The sequence below is a fragment of the Clarias gariepinus genome, chromosome 26 (assembly GCF_024256425.1).
Source record: "Clarias gariepinus isolate MV-2021 ecotype Netherlands chromosome 26, CGAR_prim_01v2, whole genome shotgun sequence".
Classification (NCBI taxonomy): domain Eukaryota; kingdom Metazoa; phylum Chordata; class Actinopteri; order Siluriformes; family Clariidae; genus Clarias; species Clarias gariepinus.
Window position 1 is genome coordinate 1570736 of NC_071125.1, and position 26714 is coordinate 1597449.

Genomic DNA, 26714 nt, shown 5'->3' on the forward strand with positions numbered 1-26714 from the left:
TGTGTCCACCAAAATGTTTTTATTATTTAGCTATAAATACCTGATTCATACTTTGCTACCTTTCCTTTTGCAGCTTTAAGAGCAGCAGCCCACCTAGGAGAAGCATGAGGGCGTTGTTCTTAACAGATCTTCAAAAAGAAATGAAGACGCCTATCGGAAGGTGAAGGTCAACCAAATCATGAACAGGCTGATGTTTTATCTTTTTCTTTTAACCGAAATATAATTATGTCATATTTTTTTTACATTATTTTGAGATTACTGGCTGTTTGTCTCTAGGACAGTCCACCATCAGTCTAATTAGTTATTAGTGTGCAGCCGCGCCCACCTCAAGGGCAAAAGGGCTTAATTTATACAGAAAAAAAAACCTCTATTGATGTTATGACATAATATGGCACATAACTGATCATAACTTTACTTCTACTCAACATTTTGATTTAATTTATGGTTTAAATTTAACTATAGGCAAATAACCAAGTTCTGCCAACGTTTTATTTAATTTACTTTAAATAAATTGTAGCAGTAGTTGGATATTTTCCTAAAGTTAAACCTGATACACAGACAGACAGAAATGTTTCTGCGCGTACAGGGCGTATATATGAAAAACCAATCATGTTCCTTTATCATTAAATATTTTCACGTAATATTTTAATTCATTTGATCAATTTTCTTTGAATCCCGTGAATGCAATATTTTGAAACGAGAATCAGGAATGCAGATTTTTGGACGGAATTAAACGCAAGCCCTACGAATCTCGCGAGACCTGAGCGATCACTGTGGAAACCATCACAACTCTCGCGATACTTGGAGTCGCCTTTGTAAAAGCGAGAGCAAGCGAGAGAAGGGTGGGGGGTGTATTAAAAAAAAACAAAAAAAAAAAAAACGCAAATATCGCGAGACTTGAGCGGTCGCTGTTGGAAAAATGGCCGCTCACGGAACGATTCCTGGAACGGGGAACAACATCAAATCCAGTCCGGGGCGTGACAGCTGACCTACGGCGAACCCGGGTTTGTCCGTCATTTACCCGACTTCCGAACGGATGGGTAAAGAGGCTTGGGACAAGCGGCATAAGGAACCACAGCGAGTCTGTTCAAGTAGTGGAAGGAAGCGGGGAGCTAGCTAGTGAAGCCGCCGTTGGCCGACGTTAGTTAGCTTGCTAGCTAACCCCAGAGGAGGAGGAGAAGCGCGAGCCCGGGTCAGCGCCTCAGTGTGCTAACGTGAAGCCGCAGGGATGAGCGGACCGGGACAGGACAGCGAGCCCGAGGCCAAGATCCTGCACATCAAGCGGCTGTACAGGTAAGCAACACCGGCTCTGTCTGCACACCGTGCCCGGTGATAGCATTAGCGTTAGCATTAGACTAGCTGTGATGAGCAAACTGGTCCATCACATTAGCATTAGCAGCTAGCTCGCTAATTACCACCTTAGCTAGCATTAACCTTTACGTTAAAAAAAACGTGTTTATTAAATTAAACAGAAACGTTTTGCTTTCATGTTTTGCAGTAACATGAGAGAATGTTAATTTAGTAAAAAAAAAAAAAAGAAAATGAAGCCTCTGAATATCAAAAGTCATTCAATTAAATTAATACACACCATCCAAGTATTTCCAATATTGTTAGTTTCTTAATTTATCAATATTTCCTGTCTAATAAACCCCAGAGTCACTTTCTTTCAGAGGAAAGATTTAATTCTCTCATTACAGCTGTCAAAGCTAATTATTATTTTTTTTTACTTTGTAAATGATTTCCGGCCAAAATATGGTATCATTGCTAAAAAGTGTCTCACCTACAGTAGGTGAAAAGGATACACTCTCAGATAGGATCATATAACACTGTTCATAATACTTTTCATAATACGTAATGCTTTTTATTTCCCGATCCATGCTTTTTATTTTTGTTTTTTGGTAAATATATATAGACATTTATATTTTTATCAAACATATTTTCTAAATACAGTTGCATGCCGTTTTATGTCTAAGGTCTATAACGCTTTATTCAAGTCTTTCAATAATCTTAACAGTCATTCAGATAATACCTGGTCAATAAAATTTTCACACCAAAAGACATAAACCTGAAAAAGTGTAAGTTATTTTAAAATGCAGAATTGTTAAGATATTGCAACATAAATTTGACATGGTTATGGACACAACAGATTTTTTGCTTTTTTTTTTTAAACAAAAAACATTTCTTTATAATTTAAGCAACAGTTTTTACAGCTCATGTGCTTCTAGAAGCTTACACCAATTTTAGGATCAATGCTCATAAAGAAATATAAATAATTAGCATTTTTTATGATTATTGTTTGAGGCGAGACAAAAATGGCCATTTTGGGGGCATGTATAAAATAATTTCTCCATAACAGCTGAAGTTAGCAGCCTAAAATTATTATCGTAGCAAGATCCGTCACTTCCTTATTGCATAACCTTCAGGTCCTGGATTTACTCACGATCTCGGAATTGCTTGTAAGAATCATGCTCATTTAAAGTTTGTTTAAAACTGAAAATATTCCTACCTTTCCTACTACTTTACGGCACAGTCCTACTCCTTAGCCCTATTCGGACGGGACTAGTTTTACAGGGGGTCGTTAGGGAAATTTCTGTTTCAAAGACGTACTGTGTGATTTTAATCCAGTCGGAATCTGCCATGTCTGTCTTTCTCTCACACGACCTCTGTAAAAAATTCCAGAGCAAATTACCTACTGTTGTTCAGCAAACTCGGAGGTCATCTGAGGGATCTAATCCCGTCCGAATGCGAATGTCTGTGATTGCCGAAAATGTTTTTTCCAAAACGTGTTTTCTTTTGTGTTTTGGTCAACGTGAACTACCGTACTATCTCTAGCACGCCGGTATTCAAGTTTGCGCACCAATAATGTCTTGTGCAACGCCCACATGTAAAACACGGACACTCCTACCTCCGTAATAAACACAGAGATGTTAGTCCCGTCCGCATGCATACATGAAATGACAGACGTCGTCTAAAAAAAAATGCTCAAACGTCGTTGGGAAAACTAGTCCCATCCGAATAGGACTCTTGTCAAAAGTGTAGAACATAAAAGTTATCTATAAAGCTTCCTGTTCTTACTTTTGACTAGGAGTAGAACTGCGCTGAGGAAAACGTTGGACGTCACTACTTACAACACTGAGAGCCGTAAAATAGTCTGCAAGTTAAATTGGAATAGTTTGACACGGTTTAGAGCTGTGTAGGACTGTCATAATCTGATCAAAATGATTTTGACAAAAAAGCTAAATTGGAGAGAGGATGAGAGCATTTTGTTTGCGGTGGAGGACGTAAATATAAAGCAATAATGAAAGTAAAATTCTGCCCTACTCTTACCCTACTCTAAGGCAAGGCAAGGCAATTTGTGTAAGCATCATTGGCACCTGTCAGTTTGGGATACGCCGTGTTAATGAAGTGCTGCTTATAAAAGAGAATCTAAAATAAACAGTTGTGTACATTCAAATAGTTTAATAAATAAGTATATAAAAATGAGGATGATGCCTGCGACTTCATGAATGCAGCCTGTTTTTCTGTTTTCGTCGATTTCACGCTGCGTGGTGGGAAATGTACGAATCTGCACGTTGTCTGCAGTGCTGTGAGTTTAATTTAATTAATTTAATTAATCATTTTCGACACTGTCGGCTGTGTCATGGTTTCAAAGCTAAATCTTCATTGTTACAAAAAAAAAAAAAAAATACAATATCAGTCACCTGCGGAGACGGCATACAAAATGTTAATTAATGGACCAGTTACATACTGCATGCGATGTTAAAAAAGAAAAAAGATTTTAAAAATTTTATCCAAACTTGTCTTTCATGAGCTCAGTGTTACTAAAACTTTGCATGAACACCATTTTCTCGTTACTCCTAACCAGTTAGGACACCTCAGGAGCTCTCCTACATTCTGATGAGATGGGAGTGATTTCCTATTTTAGGAATCTTGATAAATAGCCCTTACTCCTAAAGTAGGACCAAAATAACGTCATTCTGAGAATTTTAGGCCACTTTAGGACACTTTTTTTTACACAGCTTCTTTGTCACGCACATTTTCTGTATTATGTTTCAACAAAATGTTTTTAAAATTAATGAATTAAATCAGCACCAATAATGTGTTTTGGCTATTTGTTAAAACCTGTTTAATTAAATTAATCATAAACAGTTTGCATTCAAATCAGTTACTCAAGCTTGAGTGACACGAGAGAAAGTTCATTTGGCTAACATCCACAAAAAAAAATGAGGATCTGAATATCATCAAGAGTGACAGACTTCTTCCTCTCATGACGGCTGTCAAAAATCATTGACTTTTTAAGTCACTTCAAGTTAAAAGACTTGCACGATAAATAAAAAGATTGTTATAATTGTGATGGATTGGCACCTCGTCCAGGGTGTGCCCTGCGTCGTGCCTTAAGTCTCCTGGAATAGGCTCCACCTCCTGAGACCCTGTGTAGACGACAAGTGAGTTTGTTGCTCATATGCAGCCAAGCCATCATTTTGTAGTGACTCAAAAGTCTGTTCATTTAACTTCGGGAGTTTTTCCCTTTAATCAAACAGGTTTGAGATCTTATTAACACATGGATGTGTGTGTGTGTGTGTGTGTGTGTGTGTGTGTGTGTGTGTGGTTGTGTGTGTGTGTGTGTGTGTGTGTGTGTGTTTGTGTGTGAGAGAGAGAGAGAGAGATTATTTATCAGGATCAAAAGCAGAACAGCAGTAATGACTATAACATTTCTAAAGCGCTTGCTTATTTTATGAGGATCGAAATACTGTAGATTTTACAAAAGCAGAATAGAAAGGCATTTCATAACCGCCAGTCTACATCGAAGGCTTTCCACTAGATTTTTGGAGTGTGTCTGTGTTAATGTGAGTTAATTTTTTACGTTTTACATTCATAAGTTCCCGTGTTTTTTATGGTTGTTTTCGTGTTGATTCTGTGACCAAATATAATAATAATAATAAAGAGTTGTATAATCTAAGTTGCATTTTTGCGACATCGTTCCTTTATTCAAGTAGCCATAAAAAATTCACACGTTTTAAAAGTAATGATGACTTTGGTTCTACATGACGTATAAGAAAACTCAGATACACAGTTTGATATCTGAAACCTCCTCCGCCTACACGGCAGGACTTTCTTCTGGTTTTATTTTTTATTTATTTTTGGTTATTGACCGGTGCTGTGTTGCCGCACAGATCCGAGCCACTTGAGTTTTAAGAGTTAACCTTGCTGTTTATTTTTTTTTTACCTGTTTACCGTGTTAAGCCTTTCTCTACAAAGCATGTGTGACTACCAGTACGCCCTTTTAAATATTTTTACGGTGAATTTATTGCCTCTCAGTAAGCCGCTCTTGCAGTAGCAGAATACAGGAGCCATAAAGAGAGGGTTAATTAATCTCCGATGATGTCGTTCTCTCAGACAGATTTTTAAAAAGTATGGAAAAATATGCTTGGGCGGCCTGCCAGAGTTCACTCTATTTTCAAGAGTACAGCATTTAAAAAAAAAAAATAAATAAATTCTGTACAGTTTGAGGAAGAACCGAATATGGCTTCGCTGATCAGGGGTGCACACATTTTTAGCCATTGATATGTCTTTATTTATTCATACTTGTTTACGCGTCTCTTTTTCAGGGCCGTGGTGGAATCCGTGCACAAGCTGGACGTGATCATCGGCAGCAAGTCGTCGTACAGGGAGGTCTTCAAACCGGAGAACATCAGCCTGAGGAACAAGTAAACGCTTTAGGGCTCGCTCTCGGCACAACTGGTTCAGCGTCTTTCTTATTTGTTCTGAGCTTTATTTATTTGTTTGTTTATTTTTAACTTGCAGGCTGCGTGAGCTGTGTGTAAAGCTGATGTTCTTGCACCCGGTGGATTACGGTCGCAAGGCGGAGGAGCTGCTCTGGAGAAAGGTCTACTACGAGGTCATTCAAGTCATCAAGACCAATAAGAAGGTACTGGTGTTTTATGATCTACACTACTTCACATATTATTGATAAATCACAGGTTATGCATAAAATATTTGGTAAAAATAATGTTTTTTTATTTTATTTTAGAAGTGATTTATAGTTTTGTTTATTTCCTGCTGGGTTTTTGTTGTTGGTTAAGGTTTTTATACAATCACCTCACACGCCTATAACAGACCAACAGTCTTGTATATTATGAATAAGGTTAATAATAAGGTGTAATCTGTGACACGGTGTATATCAGTGTAGTATAGGAGGAAGAAAACACTTCACTGAGATGAGCTTCTTAGAAAATGATCAACTCTGACATAGTAACAGGAGGTCCACTTTATCACAGGATGTGGTTGTTGATTTTTTTTTTTTTTCAGCAGCGTAATTCAGAGTGTGTTTATATAGACCAGAAGTTATTTTGGTTGGTCTGTGGTGGATTTGATTTTAGTTCATTTATGCGTTCCACAAGAGCACAACCTAGGCGATATGATAAATGGTATTTTATTTCATTTTAAACAACAATAAAAACATAACCGAGAAAAACATTAAAAATTGTAGAGAAAGAGCTGTAGCTATCGAATATTTGAGTAATCAAGTATTCTACCAAAATTGTAATCGATTAATCGGATAAAATGTACATTTGCTTAACTTAAATATATAAGAGAAACAAAGATTAATTGGTTTTCTTTTTAGAAGAAATTACTTTTATTATTTAAATGCATATAGCATTTTATCAAAAATATACATTGTCATTATTCACAATAGAAGGAATAGCTTGAAGTTGACTGAGGTAAATTAAGTGCATTACAGTGCCATACATTCTTATTTTAAAGCCTTTTCTCAGATGCAAAAACTAAAATAAAAAGGTATTTCAAATGAGTAAGTATCAAAAACCAAGGCACACATTAAAATAAATAATCATACAAAAACACTACGTTGTGCAACTGAACTTTCAGAACTGAAACTTTCTAAATTTACACCACGGGCACAACATAAGCCTTTACTGACAATTTCTGTCGTTTTCTCTTGCTGGTTTCTTCTTCTCTTGGCTCGCTGATATTTTTATCGCTCCTTTCCATTTTTCAGTCCGCAACAGAATGCTCCTTTAAATCAATACACAGCTAACTGTTTGTTTTTAACTGATTTTGCCTAGATCATTTTTTGTAATCGAATCCCGAGGAATCGTTTCAGCCCTACTGTGAACAAATATTATAATAATAATAATAATGACATGCACATTTTCTGAATTGCATTTTTGCAACATCATTCCTTTATTCCGGTAGGCGTAAAAATGTGCTTTAAAATAGCTTCTGTTCTGTTGACTGTCTTTTGTATTCACTATGTCATGGTGGACTTTGTAACTTATTCAAAAGACAAACAAGTGTGTAAAATTGGATGACGGTAATAAGGATATTAAGTTTTAGACGTTTTACTTGTCATCGTATCATAATTACCTCAGACTGCACATGTGATTCCTCCTGGATTTGGCGGTGTTTGCTGGCGTTTGTCTTAGCACTAGATCCAGTGCTTCAGGTGCAAATAAGAGGACGCTGTGCTTTACGCTTCATAAAATGCCATCCAGGTAACATCAACTAGGACTGACGTTTCAAGCCTTATAATAATTGTTAAATAGGAAATCTAGTGCACTTTGTAAGGTGTAGAATCCCTTGTTCCATACACCAAGTTGTGTCCTTGATCAGGGCTTAAAGAGGGTGTGTCGGACAATTCAGAAGGACTGTGAAGCAGTTATTAAGGAGACAATGTAAGGACATAACATTATCAGATGACGGGTTCTGAAGACCAGTTTTGGCACTGGCGTTCGCCGAGTAACCTTCCTTCCTCCACCCAGAAGTGGGCGGGGCAGATGATGTCACCGACTTTGTGGCATCATCTGCAAAACATCAATAGAGCTTATGCAGCTCCGTCGCGTGATTTTCCTCGCTCGACCCACATCTGCAGGTCATCAACCTGTCCTGTCGTTTTTGCATAACCTAGGAAAATTTGACTCCGTCTGTGTGAAACATTTTTATTTTAATTAACCGTCTGTGTGAATCTTGCCAGAGTTACTCTCACATCCTCTATCAAAACCGCAATATAAAGTGGATGTAATTTTAGTCCGCGCTCTTCCCGAGACCTGTGACGGACAGCCCAAGATTAAACTCGTGTTTCGATTCGGATTTAACCGTCTTTAAGACTCCAAGACATTTAATTAACTCTCAAAGTGATATCGTCTGGCTTTCAGGCTGTTACGCTACATTGAATAGACGGCGTCTGATATCATTTTATTACACTCGGCCTCATTTAAGGAAAACATCTCGAGCTTGTCTACGCCTCTGCCGTTTACTATGTAAATAAACCATTTGAAAACTCTTTTTATATATATATATTTTTTGGTCTCCCCCTCTATATTCAGCGTCTCACACATCTGATTACATGCTCGCTGCTGGACGTCCCTCTCAGCCGCTGTGTCCTGTGCTCTTTCTCTTGACTACACTCTGGGTGTTCTGACCCGTTTCATAACCGTGTCTGTATGTGGTGCAGCTACAGACTTTTACTTTCTGGTAAAGAGTCAGAGGAGTTTGTCTTACCCAAGAGGTTAAAACTAAACGCAACCACAAATCCATAATTACTTCCTGCTAATTTAAGATCTAAAAGCCGTATGGTGTAGACACTGTCAATAGGAGGATTTTTGTATTATAGTTGATGATTATAGTCGATAATCAGTTCATGTTCTGTACATTTCATAAACACGATTAACTAGTAGCAGACAGTTCGCTTTCTCACGCTCGCAGAATAAACACAGTAGCGCCAGTGCAGTGTTACTAAATGCAGCGGATGCCGGCTGCCGTAAAAAGTATAAGAAGAGCGTACTGAGGATCGCACACTTTCTGCAGTTTTAAAAAAGTTTCACACAGCGAGCCCTTAAAACTAAAGCAGCATGGATTCGTGTGGAAACGAAAAAAAAAAAAAAACACCCGCTTATTTGGAAGTCCTGCTGGTGTGTGTCAGTGTGGGAGGCTTCAGACTTCAAACTGTGCATTTGGGTTTTCTGTTATGTCATGTAGAACCAAAGTTATCATCACTGTTAAAACTTGTAAATTGTACTGCTGCCGGAGTGTGTAAACGATGTCGCAAAAATCTAGGCTGATTATTATTATTTTTAGACAAAAAACAACCATAAAAACACATGTTCTTTAGAATCTGCAAAAACGTTTTATTTATTATTATTATTTTATTTATTTATTTATTTATTTTAACTAAGTCATGTTTGTATATAGTTGCTTTCTAGTTTGTGCTGACGAAAATTATGTCACTCTGTATTGCACAATCCTGAGCTGTATATATTTATATAAATATACACTGTGTATAATATAAAATGCCGGCCAGTTCTGAGGGCTACCACCGCAGGTATATTTTAGAATTTAGACCTGTAGGAAGCCGTGGCTGATCCGATTGGTTTAACCGAACTCATGATTGATTGTGGACCGTTTAACGACTCCCATCATTAATAGACTCGCAGAATAAATTTCTTAAACATAATTTATGATTTATTTTATCTTTAGGTTTCTCATGATGGTTCTTAATAGCTAATATTCATCAATTCAGTTAATGACTATGACTGTGCGGATAAAAGTATTTGTGTCAATAAGGTCACAACAATCACATCAGAAAAAGTATTTTATCACACCATGTGTTTCCTCTCACGTCAGGGTGAGACAAATGTGTGATACAAAACTGCATCATTAACTTTATCTGATTGTGAAGAAAACAAACGTAAAATACATTCAGTTTGTGGTTTGGCCTAACGTTGTTAATGGTAAGTCTGATAACTCGTTACACTGTTTACTGACTTACAGTGAATATGAGGACATGTTCATGAACACTGGTAGATCTTTATATTAGGAGGTAAAAGGTATTTTATGACGGAGCTCTTCATGACCTTTTGTTTGTTTTTGGTTTCCCCCCACGTGCAGCACATCCACAGCCGCAGTGCATTGGAGTGCGCCTACAGGACTCACCTAATCGCTGGAGTCGGCTTCTACCAGCACCTTCTGCTCTACATTCAGTCCCACTACCAGCTGGAGCTGCAGGACTGCATCGACTGGACGCACGTCACCGACCCGCTCATCGGTGAGAATGAAAGTGGAGCCACACAGGCCACGTCTAAATGTTAAATTAATGAATTAATGGTTACAAGTTACTCTGTGTCTGTGTCTTGCAAAACACTGACATATGACTTTCATCATAGTTATTTTAATAGATCGTCTTCCTTCGTGACCAAGTAAAATGTCCCTCTCTCTCTCTCTCTCTCTCTCGTAGGTCGTAAGAAGCCCGTGTCGGCCACGCCTAAGGAGATGGAGTGGGCGCAGATGGCGTGTCATTGGTGTCTCGTGTACCTGGGTGACCTCGGTAAATCCTTCACGTTTCCCTTTTTTAAAATATCTGAGCTCGTCACTCCTGCGATTATACTGGACTGACTCAGACACTCAACCAGTTTAACTTGTGTGAGAAGAAAATGAAAGCGGAACAAATCTGATCCGAAGTCTCCTGTCTCTCGTGTTGTGCAGCGCGATACCAGAACGAGCTGGCAGGCGTGGAGGCCGAGCAGCTGGCCGAGCGGTTCTACCACCAGGCGCTGTCTGTCTCGCCAACCATCGGTGAGAAGCATCACACTTTCACACCACGGACGGCGTCAGGAGGCGTTTTAGCGCTCCGTGCTGTGACTCGCTTTTATAATCAGGATATCTAATGAATAAGTTAACTTTATCAAATAGATTTTTATTCATCGTCTCTATCGCGATTTTATTAGCAAGAATAAGTTATGGAGTGATGTCATATGATTGAACGTATTGGGATACATTACCTTACAATGTTTTTTTTTTTTTTTTTTGGTATTTTTCCTAATCAACTTACTCATTATTTTCAAACGTATTCATTCACATCTGTATCGCGCTCCTACATCTACATTTACAACATTTTGGTTTGACATCCTGATCCAGAGCAAAGCGACTCAGATTTTTAACTCGTTACACGTCCGAGCAGTTGAAAGTTAAGGGCCTCGCTAAGGGGTGCTGGTGTTTGAACCTGGTACCTTCCAATCAGTATTGTAACACCTTAACCACTGAGCTCCTGTAGGTATCACAGTGGTATAACAATCACAATTCTGTTAATAGATTTTTTTCTTGTTATTTTAAAAAAATATATAATAATTTTACTTGTACCATGAAGGATGTTGTGCCGTCTGCCAACGTGGGAATGGTTTCATTCTGCATCGTTTTATCATCACAAATGTACATTAACATAAAAAAAATATTTTTATATATATTTTTATATTCGGTTTTAAATTCATGGCGATACATGAATTGCCACACAAAATAATCACGATACATCGCTATTTGAGTTTTTTTTTTTTTTTTTTTTTTTTTTTTTAACCCAAAATATATTTTTCATGCTGCTTTTTTTTTTAATACCATTTTTATATGTTAAATAGTTAATTATTCATAGACCATTAGTAAACTATTACCAATGTTATATTTATTTTTTAAGTGCAGCTAAGATCTCTTTAACTGGTTAAAAATTATCCTAAGTTAGGAAAAACATCATCCCGAGACGGGTTATATGAATATCGTGACAGCCGAACTCGGTTGGAACTTGATGTTTTTCCTAACTTAGAATTATGATTTTTTTTTTTTTTCCATTTTTGAAAATGTTGTTTAATAATTAGAAATGGATGTGAACTGTGTGCTTTTATTTTTTTAAATGCTAGATGAGATAATTGCACAAGTTTGTTTACAATTTTACTCCCGTACAATGGCTTATAAATTGTTTGTTTTATCCTTTTTTTGTTTTTGTTTTGCTTTTCCTCACCTGACAGGAATGCCTTTTAACCAGCTGGGTACTCTGGCTGGAAGTAAATTTTATAACGTGGAAGCCACGTACTATTACCTGCGCTGGTGAGTTTCATATTTCTATCGCTTTATCCTAAATCTGCAGTTTTTTATCCAGCCTCTGGAGGGCGACCTGTCCACTTAATGCAGCACTAGATATCCAGATTTATATACACACATGCAATTCCGCACACACACACACCACTTTCTGTAGATGAGTTTTCTATTAAATTTGTGCGTTATGACTGCACGTTAGTATGTGTTTGCGCCCAAGTGACACGACCTGCTTTTCCTGTCCGCCAGCATTCAGTCCGAGACGCCTTTCGAGGGAGCCTACGGAAACCTGAAACGTCTGTTCGATAAAGCGGCCAAGATGTACCATCAGGTGAAGAAGCAAGAGATGAAGAAGCTCTCGCCATCGCGCCAGAGGTCAGCCTTCACGCCTCACTCGTGAAAAAGTTTATAAGGGACAAAGCCTGACTTTCAGAGATCAAATGTTATAAAATGTTATAAAAGTTTTGTGAAATATTTAATAAGTGATGTTTTAATCCAGTTTCCTGTTCTGTTCCAAATTAAGGATTTTTTAAATTAAAAAAAAGGAATTCCGTTTTTTGTTTCAGATCAAAGGACATCAAGCGGCTCCTCGTCAGCTTTATGTACCTCCAAAGTTTACTGCAGCCCAAGAACAGGTACGATGAACCTTAGTGAAGAAAGCGTGCGGCGATATGAAATGAATGAGTCGTGACACGAAACTCTCGCTGATATTTAGGTTTATTAGTCAGACGAATTTAGGAATCAGTACAAAATGTCCTACAGTAGTGCTCTTATGTCTGTGGTGCCCGTGTGTGTGTGTAGCGTAATCGACACGGAGCTGACGTCGCTGTGCCAGTCGGTCCTGGAGGACTTTAACCTGGTGCTGTTCTACCAGCCCACGCCGAGTCACGGCAGCCAGTCGGTCAGCGAGGAGGAAGACGAGCACGATCAGTCCTGTAGCGTGCTCCCCGACAGCCTGGTCTTCAAAATAGTGGTGATCTGCCTCATGGTGGTGCACAGCTTAAAGAGAGGAGGTGAGGGATGAGGATGATGAGGATGAAGCGTCAAATTCAACACTGTAATTTTCTGGGTATTAAATTTCGATTTCCCGACTCGGTTTCAGGTTCCAAACAGTACAGCGCCTCTATCGCCTTCACACTCGCACTGTTCTCTCATCTGGTGAACCACGTGAACATCAGGCTGCAAGCCGAGCTCGAACAAGGAGAGAGCGACGTCCCGCCGCTGCGCACCGACGCCGCGGGTACGAGCAAACATCAACAGTCTCACCGAGAGCCTCATTTTCATTTGGGTTAATTGTCTGTAATAGTGAGTTTCCAGGCAATTAGTAAATGTGGGTGTTAATACAACAACAAATTAGTGTAATAATAGGGGGTGAGGGAAATAATCCAAGAAATTTCTTAAAAAAATTAAAGAAAAAAAGGAATATTTTAGGTTGTGTTGAGTTGTACATGCTTTTTTACATTTTTTAAATAATAATTTTTCCAATTTTGCAGTTAATATCAGACCATTGTACCAAAATCTAAAGTAAAATATTATTTTCTAATTGCTTTTATTATTATTATTATTATTATTACTTTTTCAATTATATATTTAAATGCACAGGACATGGGTGGTTTGGGGGGAACGGGACATGGGATGCAAAAAAAATATATGGAAAAAACAAGACTTAGACTTCCGTATCGATCTTCCAGCGTCAAAATCTGGAAAGGGCAAGCTCGGAGTACAACTGTTTTTTATATTTTAGGCTAAGCTGAAAGTAAAACTCAGTAGTTCTCTCGATGCCTGTTTAAAAACGCACGTGTATCTCTAATCCGAGTAGCATCTTGTTTGTTTGGCTTCTTATCTTCCTTTATTTTTTTCGCGGTTGGCAGCCAGCTTTTAAATTTACTGACACTGGCTGGACTGGATTGGTAACGCTCCCCTTCCCAAGCAAGCTTCAAGTTCGGCATTACTGCCACCTGCTGAAGTAAATCAGTATTGAGAAATATCTTGAATCGTTAAGTTTTGCAAGATCTTGCAAACAAAATGTTAGTAAGATTTTTTTTTTTTACTTTACTACATCGATGTGCTATGCCAAGTTTTTTTTTCTTTTTCCTTTTTTTTTTTCTTTCTTAGATTTTTTTTTTTTTCCAAAAAAATGTTTTCCACCCACCAACAATTTTTTTTAAACGGGTTGTGATTTTGTTTTTGGTGTTAAACTTTTACAAAAATAAGAATTTTACAAACTAGAGGGTTTTTTTTTCTTTACAGAACTGTATAGAAACAAAGTTCTTTAATTCCAAATTAGTCAATCTACAAAACACAGATGCATAGATGAACTCTGTATTTAGTGATCATCTTTTCTCTGCAGTTTGTACATGTTTGTCAGAAATAGTACAGCTAACCTTTAATGATGTTAGAGAAAGAATAAAAGTTGTGAAAAATGTTATAAAAATTTCCTTTTTTTGTTCTGTGCATCTCTCCGGTTTCTTAGACGACGTTGACCCTAGGGAGCAGACGAACACCGAGGGCAAGCCGCTGCAGAACGGCTCTATAGAAGAAGAAGACGGAGACGACGAGAACGATGAAGACGACCTCAAAGGCGAACGGACGGCGGTTTCTAAGAAAGGCTCAGCGAAGAAAGGTGGCGAGGAGAAACCGAAACAGAAGAGGAAGTACTCGCGGCTGTCCATGCTGCGGCGGCGGCGCTGTGCTCGCAACGAGGACGAGAGCGACTTGAGCGAAGGCTTTGAAAGCGACGAAGAGGAAGACGAAGAGCTTCCGAGAGCAGACAGTGCGGGCGTTCCAGCGGAGTCCTCTCTGGAGAAAGAGGGGCGCCGGGGCACGGCAGGAGACCAGGGCGTCTGGGAAAGCGGATCGGAAGAAGAAGAAGAGGAGGAAGAGGAGGAGGAAGGCGGCACCGCGTTCGACGTCGAGACGGACTCCGATATGAACAGTCAGGAGTCGCGCTCCGACCTGGAGGACATGGAGGACGCGGCGAGCCCGGCGCAGGAGCAGCAACACGAGGAGGACGAAGAGGAGACGCGTCCGTCCCGTGGCGAAGGCTCCACCCCTCCCGCCACGAACGGCCCGCTGCTATCCAGCGACCCCAGCATCAGCAGCAACCTTCAGGCCATGTCCTCGCAGCTCTTCCAGGCCAAACGCTGCTTCCGTCTGGCTCCAACCTTCAGCAACGTCCTGCTCAGGCCCTCACAGGCGTCCAACACGGCCGCCGATTCCATGCCCTCGCAGGAAGCCACGCCCCCTCCCAGAGACGCACCTACAAACACGAGTCCGGAGATCGCCAATGGAACCAATGACGATGGTCGTTGTCTTTGTGCTTGTTGTTTACCTGTTATTGTCGAGGTTTAACTTTGTGTGCACTTATTTTTTATTATTGTTTCCTGTCCCTCAGATGTTGATACGGAAGACAGCGAGCACAGCAATCATTCGTATCACAGCGAGAAAACACTTTCAGAGAGGCTGGAGATTCTGACCAACCAAGGCCTCATTCAGGTGGTGAAGGTCTTCGTGGATTGGCTGAGGACGAACACGGACATCATCCTCATGTGTGCGCAGGTAAACCAACCTCACGGCACCGCCAAGTTTTGTACAGCGTTGATTCGTTTGTGACGATGGCTACAAATAACAGGCTTAGAAATGCAGAGTGCGCTTGGTCTAATATCTTATTGTTTCCATGGTAACAGCTGGGGCTCTAAAAGGAATCGGACCCTTCAGCGGGCGCTCATTCAGGACAATTATGACCCTTGGTGCTTTGTTAGTGGTTATTGTTTGTGTTTTGATTAAAGTTTTAATGCACGTTTCAGTTTGTTTAATCAAAATTGTTGCTAAATTTTGTAATAAAGAAAGTAAAGATGATGTCTCTTAATTCAGGAAATGATTTAATTTGTAAATCTTTCGATGAACTGTAATGTTTAAGTTTTTTTTTTGTGTGCATCACATAAAAATCTGAGCTTCATAGAATTCTCAAAAAGTAAATTTTCTATTAAAGTTAATAAATGGTTTAATTTAACAAAGTGTTGTGTTAAGAATTATCTTTTCGATTTAAGGACCCAAAGCTCAGTTCATCCAAAATACTTCATTAGACATATCTCTAGAGTTTTTCTTCTCTGTCTCTTCTCCCAGAGTTCTCAGAGTCTGTGGAATCGCCTCTCAGTGCTGCTAAACTTACTGCCTGACGGGAACAAGGTGCTCGAAGCAGGTCGGTGTTACACACTTCAGACTTGGTTTTACTTTAATTACCCTCAATCCATCTCTCGACGTATCGGTGGCTTACAGAGGCAGGTTCGTTGCCTGAATTCGGTCATTGCTCTGTTTTAGATCTGGCTCTGAAGAAGGAGGTGAGGGATCTGCTCTCCGCTAGCGAGCAGCCGGACCTGGTGCAGACGGTGCTGCTGCCGGAGGACCAGGCGCTCCGCCACCTCCCCGCCCTTAACCTGGCGCACCGCCGCCTCGACTTTACTCACCACAGAGCCAGCCTGAGCTCGCTGCAGGAGGTACGGCGTCTCGTACAGGCCACCCCAAAGTCACGAGTTTATAAATTACATTGTTATTATTATCAGTAGTAGTTACTGAGCAATTATACTCATTTACAAGTTTAACAGTGCACTTTGCCACACTTTTTTTCTTTTTTTCCTTATTTGTCTATAATAAGTGTACTTATATAATTTTACATTTATATATTTTGTCAGTTGATTTTGTAATTATTTATTCATGGAAAAGTAAAAAGAAATTGTTTAGCCTGTAAAATTTTTCAATTATTTTTTTTCATATTTATTTTTACATTTTTTATTTATAATACATAGTAAATTATTGACGATTATTAATACATTTTCTTAAGCTTTTCATATATTTTTGTTCATGTATAATTATTTAATTAAATTATTTTGGTTTATTTAAAATTGGTTTTATGTAATCCTAAGGCATTTATTTTTATACCTTTTTATGAATTTTTTAAACTGTTTTTTTTAAGGATTTGTTTAAAGTTCCTCATTTTTAAGCCCTTAAAAAAGGTAGCGTTTTGAATTTAGAAAAAGACTCGTAAACCGATGCTTTAACATTAATAAAAAGTAAAGAATGTCTGAATTCTTTCATCACTGTTATCAGACACAGTTTTTAATCTTCCGAGTCTGAATCTTTCTGCTCTTCCGCCAGTGTATGGTGCGCTTGTGCTGCATCCGCAGCTTCGGCCACTTCCTCACCGGTCTCCAAGGCAACGTGCTGCACTACAACCCGGAGGCGGGGATTTTCACCAGCATCAGCCAATCGGAGCAGGAGAACATGGTCCAGCAGGCGAAGGCGCAGTTCCGCATGGTGAGAGTCTGTAACACCGGGGGGTTCATAAGACTTAAGATCTTTATTCTGTATCTCATTAATTTATTAACCTGTTGATATGGGCAAAGTATTGGCTCCCCTTTGCTTGATAAAACAGGGTGCTGTAAGCATCATTGTGAAGATGATAAACCTCTGTGGGTTTATATGAAAATATTGTCGTTGTAATATTTAACCGTTTCTGTAGGAACGACGCTTTTAGATTTTTCTTAAAGGATGATTTTATCTGATGTATTCAGAGTATTCTCAGTATTCGGAGTCTTCAGGTGTCGGCGGTAACGCTGTTAAAGTTGTTTACTGACATCTTCAGACGAGTTTTACACAGTTAACACACTCTGAAAACCCTGCACTTTGTTGTTATAGTTGTATTTCTCTGATATAGTTATATTTCAAGTAGTGAACTAGTCATCTGGAATTATAATCTGTATATATTTATCTATATCGGGTTTTTTTTCCCCCCATGGATATGTAAGAAGTAGTTTTGAAAACCGTAAATGATGGCTTTTTGGTTTATTTACGTCGTCAGTTCCGCCTCAACCTGCTCTCCAAATTGTACTTATATAAATGCAAAAAAAAAAAATGTTAAAGCCATAAAAAAAAGAAAGAAAAAAAAAAAGCCCTCTTTGCGGTAGCAGTGCCACTCACTTAAAGCAGGAATAAATAATAGGGTACGCAGGCCTGTGGAGAGCGGAGCACGTTCCTTTTCGCACCACCTTGTCATATTAGCGAGGTGTTCTCAAGAGTCTGATGTTGCTAAGCAACCACGCTGCCCTCACAGCGTAGAACAAACGCTGATTAAAGTGCCGCCGTGCTGTTCTGGAGCACCGTCAAGCTGACAAGGCTTTAGAAACCTGAGATGTGGCGTTTTCCGAGAAATTGGGGCAGGGGGAGACTTCAGCAAAGTGCGGGGAAAAAAAATAAAAATACTGTAAATGTGAAGAAAGGAAAAAAAAAAGTTTTAAAGAAGAAATGTCTAACTTTGGCGATCGTGCCAGGTTCTGGCGAGTCCGTCGTCATCGTCGCCGCCCCTGCAGTGTTTGACGTACTGTGTTGTGTGTGCTTTTTATTACTTATTTATTTTTCCTTTATTTCCCTGCAGGCTGAAGAGGAAGCGCGAAGGAACCGGCTCATGAGAGATATGGCGCAACTCCGGCTGCAGGTTTGAGTCCAAACGTCGCTTAAACCAGAAAAGCCTGGCTGATATCTGGATTCTGATTGGTTGATTAGTTCCCTTAAAATGAGCAGCTCTAACGGCATTGACCAAATCATTAAAAAAAAGTATTTTTGTGAGCATCTGACATGTAGGGAAGGAGTCTCCAGTGTGAGAGAGAGCTTATCAGTCGTATCACAGCGAGAAAACACTTTCAGACATTTGGACTGTAAATGTTTTAAGATGCAGCTTATTTCATGGACATTCCGCATCATTAAATGTAAAGTATAATCAGGTAAAATATATTAAAAACTGTATCATAATCAGTGGTAATAATCAATGAGTCTGCTTCATAAACACACGCCACAGTGTTGATTAATATACTACAACAACATGACCTGGAGTGTATTTATTGTCTACAACAAGGAAAAACATTCCTGATATCAGAAAGGTTTACATAATTTTTAATTTGCTTGTACATGAAATGCCAACGTGTATTAATTCACTCACACACAGTTTTAAGCTAATTTTTTGTTCGCGTGTGTTCATGCAGTTGGAGGTATCCCAGCTGGAGGGCAGTCTCCAGCAGCCCAAGGCCCAGTCCTCCATGTCCCCGTACCTGGTGCCCGACTCGGGAGCTCTGTGCCAACACCTCAACCTGCTGCGACATCTGGCAGCAAGCGGCTGCTTTATCATCATCATCCCGCGCACGGGTGAGAGCACTCGCCCTTCAGCTTCACGAGCACGGCCACGAGCCACAGGGTCTTTTGACTCCTTAAACTCCACTAGTGTGAATTAATCTGAGTGTCAGAAAATATAAAGACAGATCATCCAACAATCGTGAATATCCTAACTAAATTATCATTTTTAGAATCTGATAATTTTTACTTAATTTCCCGTTGGACACTCAGGAATCTTTTCAGCCAATCAAACACTCTATACCTTTCACAGATTTGAAACAGATTTTAAATATGTACATCAAAAATAGACAGCAATCAGAATGAGACCCAGATGTTTAAATAACAAAATGAATGAAATAAATCCTGATGTTGAAAGAAAAAAAACATACATTTCTTTTTAATAAGTCATTTATAGAAGACTGAGAACAGGACACATCAAACATATTTTGTTTAACTGTAATACTTTTACTCCTGTCAGGAACTTGTTTTGATTTTTTTTAAAAGGTTTAAATCCAAATTTAGTTTTCAAGTTCTTAGAAAAAAATTATTAGTTTTAATATTTAATAACAAAAATTGACTCTTGCACACAAAAGAATTTATGAATTATGATGATGACTAGGAGTGTACAACATTACAGCTTTATCAAAAAGATGAAATAAGCCTGTTGTTGTGCAGGAAATCAGTCTCAAATGATTGACATTTGCATAAATAATTAAAACTCTAATATTAAAGACACTCATTGAAGCCCGCCCTCGTCCTCTCCTGTCTGTCTTCTGTCGAGGTAAAGAGAGAACGTTCAAGTTTAACGTGACTATCAGTGTGTTTGACTTAACTAACGTTAGATAAATGCGTTCTTTATGTCAGCTAACGATATATACAATATATAGGTGATAAGTGTGTGAATGTGTGTCGAACCATCAGATGAGATTCCATCTCGGAGAAAACAGACGAGAGAGTTTGTAAATGTTGATACTTTAAAGTCCTGTGCGCACACACTCGTACACACACCATGTCTGTTTAACAAGCCACAGTTAAAGTACGGAGTAAATATTAACATTTTTCTCTCTCCTCAGTCATTGATGGACTTGATGTTCTGAAGAAGGAGAATCCTGGCGCGAGGGACGGCATCCGGTTTTTGGAGTCTGAGTTTAGAAAAGGGAATCGGTAAGGGCGCAGCCAGGTTATGACCTAATAACATTTGAATGATTATTATTTTTGTTTGTAAAATATTAAATCATCTCACATGCCTTTTTTAACCGTCCTTTTTTTTATACCGTTCAATGCCATAATATATACATTTTATTTTTATTTTTTTTAAGCACATCTGTCTTACACATCTGTTTACCAATATTGCAAGGTTTCCCAAAAAAATTAACATCCTTTGAAAGATGAAAATCTGAGTAACTTTGTCCTAGGCGAAGGAAATTAAACAGGCTTCATGTTGAAAAAAAAAAAAAAAGGATTTATCAAAATTCCAACAACAGTGCGTTTTCTTAAATCATTTTTTGATTATCGATACAGTGCAATAAGAAGCCTCTGGTTTTAATCTCTGTTTATATTTCTACTGTGTCTACATGATGATAAATGAAGTCGCTACACACATAACTTCGTTGTTCTTCTGCGCTGAAAAAGGGTGGATTTTGGTACACAATTGTTTTCTGAAGTTTTTTTTTTTTTTGTATTAAAGCCCCTCATTTGTATGACTTAAAATTACAGCAGGTGTTGGTCAGCGACATCATGCCGACCGAGACCCGGTATCTCCCCCTCACCTTGCGTCTCGCGTCGACGAGTGTTTCGCGCGGTTACTTCTCACCGTGAACTCCTGCGGCTGCAGGTTTTCGTTCCTGCGAAATATCCAACAGTTTAAGGAGCCGTTTCAAGTCTTTAAACTACTAAACTAACAGGATCCTGTTCATTTGGAGCGGAAATCTGCAGCCCCTCTCTCTCTCTCTCTCTCTCTCTCACACACACCTTCTGTGGATAAATTGTAGGACTCCAACTCTACAGCGTCTGAAATTTTTTGGTTCTGCCATGATTAGTGGTTTTCGGCTCTGAATTGTACGTATAAGAAACGAACTAATCAGTCGGCGCAGTGAGGGGAGAAAAAGCCGGCTAGGAAGTGAAAGGTACGTCCAGGTTGTCATGGTTACAGCGGGGGCTAAACACACTTTCCGTAAGCGTGTGTTCTGCAAGACTGAAATCAGCGTCTTGATATTTTTCCTGTTGGAACTCTCGTCACAAAAATGCTCCGACACCGGAGACTCCTTCCGTGAATCGTAAAAATCTGTACATAAAGCCGCGCGTGTTCGGACACGGCGTGTCCTCAGTCATCGCTAGATCAGTGCGTGCTTTTAACGTTTCCTAGAAACGCTCTTCTAGAATAGTCGCAGTCGCTCGCCTGACTCGAGCGGAGATTATTTTTGTCCACCTGAAAATTACAGCTCTGTGTCATCACTTTGTCTGTGTTACAGATATATCAGGTGTCAGAAAGAGTCCGGGAGGAGTTTCGAAAGGGACAAGCTGAAAAGACAGGACATCGAGGCCTGGTGAGTATCCAGCCTCTGCCCGCTTGATGTTTGTATCAGGTTTTACATTGACTGTGATGTGTTGTTTTTTAACATTTGTTTTTTTTTCCCCCTCTTCTTCCTCCATCAAGGCACCTTTACAAAATGGTGGACAGTTGTCGGCAGCTGACGGGCTCTCAGAGCGGAGGGGACGAGGACACGGCTGGCATGGTGACCATCCTGACAGGGTACACGGTGGAAGAGCTTGCCGACCGCTCCGCCCCCATGAAGGTTCGTGGAACAGCAGAATCGACGCACTAAAAAAACAAAAAAAAAGACGCCATAGCGACGTACTGTTCCTTTTGGACAGGCTAAATCGGGTGGCATGTGCAGCTGTCTGGGACGCCGTCCCCCGGCTATCTGTCTACCTGCCTATTTTTAGAGGCTCTCGATGTTTCAGTGGTGATTAGGAGCCCTGGCGCTAACAGAGGTTTAGTATACACTCGCCGGGCTAAATCCCAGTTAAACCCCAGGCTGGACTCGTTAACGCCGTTGTTAAGAAAGCAGAGACGGACGTGTTGAAATACCAGCGCACCGACACTTATTACTCGAGGAATTGGACACTAGTAGTTTTATTGGACAGACTTGTCCTGACTGCTTCTCTGACTGTTTTTAACCTTTAAATTTTTGTATATTTTTCTTATAAAATATTAGTAGTTAAGCATCTTAATTTATTTATTTTTTATTTTTCTTAAATACACTGAAAACAAAACCAACGGCCTTTATTCAACAGCATCGATTCATTTTTGTTAAAATTTTCTTCTTCTTTTTTTTTTTTTTTTTTGTAAATATAATCACTATACATTATACAGTACCAGTCAAAAGTTTAGACACACCTTCCGATTCACTATTTTTGTTCTACATTCTAGAACAATCCTGAAATTTTATTTAAACTATAAAAATAGCACATAAGGCATTAAGTAATTAAGTAACAACAACTGTAACAGTCAGGTGTTATTCTAAGACATGAAGGTCAGCTGATCTGGATCAGGTCTCACAAGAACAGTATTGTCGAGTGTGTTTGTAAAACTCATCAAGCTCCAAGATGAAACTGTCTCTCATGAAGACCTTCCCAGGAGAACAAGACCAAAACTGAAAGTTCATTTAGAGTCACCAGCCTCAGAAATCACCAATTAACAACCAAAAGCTTTACAGAGCAGAAGGAGCAGATACACATCTCAATATCAACTGTTCAAAGGAGATTATTGTGTTTTAGGATAAACGCCTTCAGTATTGTTTTACACTGTAGAGAGAAATAAACATAAGGTACGGCCATGGAGTTAGAAGGGGTGTACAAACTTTTGACTGACAGTGTGTGTGTTTAAATATCTAGAATATAACAGATTTTTTCCCCTATTGTATTAGATTAAGATGAGGAAGGTTTCAGTTTTAACAACTTAATTTTTATTTATCAGAATTTGACTAATAATTAGGTTTTTTTTTTTTTTTTTGTCCCCCACTTTCTGACTTTAACATTTTGAAAATTGACACAACTTAGGGTTTTTCCCTGTTTGTCACATAAAGAGATAACGGGCCAAACGGTAACAAACCAGTCAGAGACACAAACGTCTCCTCCCCCCTCCTTTTTTTTTAAATTTTTTTTTTTTATATAAACGATTGTTACAGAAACGTGTCCTCTCCCCTGTTCTGACGCTCTGCTCTCGTCCCTCTGTGACAGTCGGCCCTGCAGGCGGTGGCGGCGGCGGGAATTGAGCTGAAGAACGTCGTGGAGTTTTACCGTCAGTGGAAGGAAATGGGCTGAACGAGACGGAGGGACGGGGGACTCAGCCCGGCGCTCAGCTAATCACACATCGACTCCCTCTCTCCTTCTCTCTCTTTCCCTCTCTTTCTCTCTCCCTCTCTCTCTCTCTCTCTCCTCCCTCTCCTCCCCATGTTACTGCTCTGTCTGTGTCCGCATCTCCAGGGTTTAACGAAGAACTCCGGGTAGAGAAGGAAAGACGGAGGACGATACGGAAGTGTTTGGAAAAGCACCGAGACAGGACGCTAAAATTTAAACAAACTCCAGAGAGAGAGGGATGAAGCGGCGCTAAAAGTTTGCCTGGTTTTATCATGACCAGATGAAACGAGAATGAGAAACACACACACACACACACTTAGACACATTATACATAACGTATAAAGTATACACACACAAATCAAGGGTTTAGACTTTTTTTTTTTTTTTTTTTTCATTTTGGTTCTCTGTTCTTGTTGAGACAGAGTCGCATCTGTGTTTAACTCGTGATTGTAACCAACTGATCAGCAGAACCTGCTCAACCCCCCTTCCCTCCCAACACACACACACACACATACACACACACACAATCACTCACTCTCCCCCTCCCCATCCTGAGCGGAAGCGCACGACCTCCCGGTCATGAAAGAGGACTCGGATCATTTGGGTGTCCACCTTCTTTCAGATGGTTTTTAGTTTTTTGTTTTTTCTCTCTATTCTTCGTGGCTGCTTCTTTTTTTTGGGGGGGGGTGGGGGGAGGAGGGAGGGGCTTGTTTGTGATTGATGTTCATGACATTGTGTAAAGATGTAAAAGCAGAAGGTTGGTTTTTATTTGGATTTTATTTTTCTATGTCGTTCCCACATCATCGTTGCTCTTATGCTTCACTGTAGTGCCAGGCGGCGAGAAGGGGCGGGGCTCACAGGAGTGCAGAACGGGGTCCGCGTGCCGAGGTGACGTCGCAGCCCCGAGTGTCATCTCGCGTTTTTCTCATTAACATGCGTGAAGGTGGTTCTGTTCAAAAGTCTGTGCGCTCGTCACCATTGTCGCCCCATAACACAGCGAAACGGAAACTGATGTATGTGTGAGGCATTAAATAATAAAGAATAATATTAATAATAATAAAATCATGAGACAAGCTGCATACTTTGGCTCCTTTTTCTTCCCTGACTTTTGTGTTTTCAGAATCTGACAGCAGAAAAACTGATTGAGATTAAGGCAGGTTTATTAATTCAGTCTTATCGAGATTATGACTAATGCAAAAAAATGGATGGTGGAAAAGTTTATTTATTATTTTCATGATCAACAGAATAATGTTTTTAATTAAATAAAAGGTAGATTTACAAAATGATTGCTGTAGATAGCTTTACGTTCATGTTGTTCACGTCTTTGTCCCGACTAGGAAAATTCAGGGCTTTAAAAAAAAAAAATAATTATCTTGAGATTGTAATTATGTTTACCTAAATGCATCACTAGTGTGCTGGGAAATTTGCATATTGCACATGATTGGTTCTAATATTGTATGATGCAATAACACTCATTCGACAGTCTCACATTCCTGTTATCACATCCTTATATAAGTTTGTTCTAGCCGCTGTGTTCTTGTTCTTTAAAGGAAACATCTTAAAATGCACTAATTGTAATGTATAAAATAAAAATATATATCTTAATAAAAAGTTGTTTCGATCTGATTTAAAAATATAATAGTCACATTTTAAAAATTAGTCAATGTCCATATACAGTGTGTAAATTTGAGTGAAGACATTTGAATCGTCTTGGGACTGAATTCTATTGGGGTAACAATTTATCCCAGAATGAACTGTACAAAATCAAGTCCTGTTGTGAATAAATGTTTTTTTAAAAGCTGAAGAATAAAGCAGCGTCCCGTCAAAAAATACTGATCAACTTTTCGACATTAAAGCATAATGTGGGATAATAAATAATCCCCATTTAATTCGTTCAAACATTTATCTGTAATGTTTAGGTTTATTTATTAATTCTTTTGCAAGTCTAAATTGTTTTGTACTGACTCTGCAAGGCATAGGTCATATATATATATATATATATATATATATATATTAAAAACATCCATCATGTATTTATTAAAGATATGAAAACAGAAATCGTCCTTTATCAGACCTTGAGCTGTGTTACTTTTTCCCTTTAGAATCACCTCGAACACATTTACTGCATGTTTTTTTTGCAGCATCTAATCAGATCTATAAAACAATGCCCTGTCTTTTATGTTTGTTTCTTTGTAAAATTGTGGGTGTGCACAAACTTTTGCACTCGGCTCTATAGCTTATAAATATGTCAGTACTGTGCTTTCTTTACAAACGTGAAAAAAAAACTATGCTAGTTGCTAAAAATGTGATTTAATGGGACATTTCCTGGAAACAGATTACTATAGCGCGAGGTCACGTTGTCTCTGCCTCAGCTCTGCCTCACAGCCTCGTCTCGTGCAGCCCCCTGCCCGCGCCCCATCAGGCCATCCTATAGTCAGCTCTTCTTGGCTGAGGACGGTGGTACCACCCTGTTGAAAGATAACCAGACGCTGAACTCCTTTTGGCACCAAATGCCTCGAAAGTCCTGAATCCTTGGCTGTGTTCCAGCTCTGTGGCCTCGCGGAGGACGAGAGGAAAGCGTCTCTGACGTGTTTCCCAATGAGGCCCCCGCTCTGCTTCTCACATACATCCAGACCTAAATCCAAGGAGAGGGGGATCAAATACCGCCATATGTTTGTCTTTCTCCAGAAGGATATTGATCGGTTCTCTGTAATCGCTCTGTACTTTAGAACCTGAACAAGTCATGATTATGGTGCGCGGCTGCTTATTCATAGCACAAGCTATAGACGTGTATAGACGTACTGTATATATGGCCGTCTGTGTCTCAACTACACCACATGTGCACTCGGTGACCTCCCACAAAGCAGCCGGGTTATATTTTACACTCAGTGTCTGCTGGAGGCTTTAAAGCTCAGAGCGTTTTAGCCATTATTTGTTTTGCTGTTTTTTTTTTAAATAAACATATAATTAAAAGGCCTCAGGATTGTGCAGTATAGCGTGGCGTATAATTTTTTTTTCAGCACAAAGATTAAATTAATTTTAATTAACTTTCCCAAATACGACGAAGAGAAAAATTAGAAACTGGGTCACAAAGGCAAAGAATTAACACAAATACACACAATCATGTGTTTCTATGGTTGTTTTCAGTTGTTACTACGAACAAATAATAATAATAATAATAATAATAATAATATATGCTCATTTTGTGAGTTCTACATTTTTGTAACATTATTCCCATATTCTGTTAGTGGTAAAAGTAATGGTGGTGTAGCGGTTAGCACTGTCGCCTTGCACCTTCAGGGTCCGGGTTCGATTCC

General features: G+C 39.3%; 1 protein-coding gene across 1 annotated transcript; it reads left to right on the plus strand.

Annotated features, from left to right (window-relative positions):
• The first annotated feature begins 906 nt into the window (after positions 1-906).
• smg5 (SMG5 nonsense mediated mRNA decay factor) lies at positions 907-24971 on the plus strand. Its single transcript, XM_053488012.1, has 22 exons — positions 907-1293; positions 5610-5708; positions 5806-5929; positions 9907-10063; positions 10253-10342; positions 10501-10590; positions 11808-11886; positions 12124-12249; positions 12441-12509; positions 12676-12887; positions 12977-13114; positions 14348-15178; positions 15269-15432; positions 16000-16075; positions 16195-16370; positions 17029-17187; positions 18305-18364; positions 18909-19068; positions 20109-20199; positions 21507-21581; positions 21692-21830; positions 23278-24971. Exons 1-22 carry the CDS (start codon positions 1229-1231, stop codon positions 23359-23361), a joined length of 3264 nt encoding a protein of 1087 aa, XP_053343987.1. The 5' UTR covers positions 907-1228; the 3' UTR covers positions 23362-24971.
• Positions 24972-26714: the final 1743 nt, after the last annotated feature.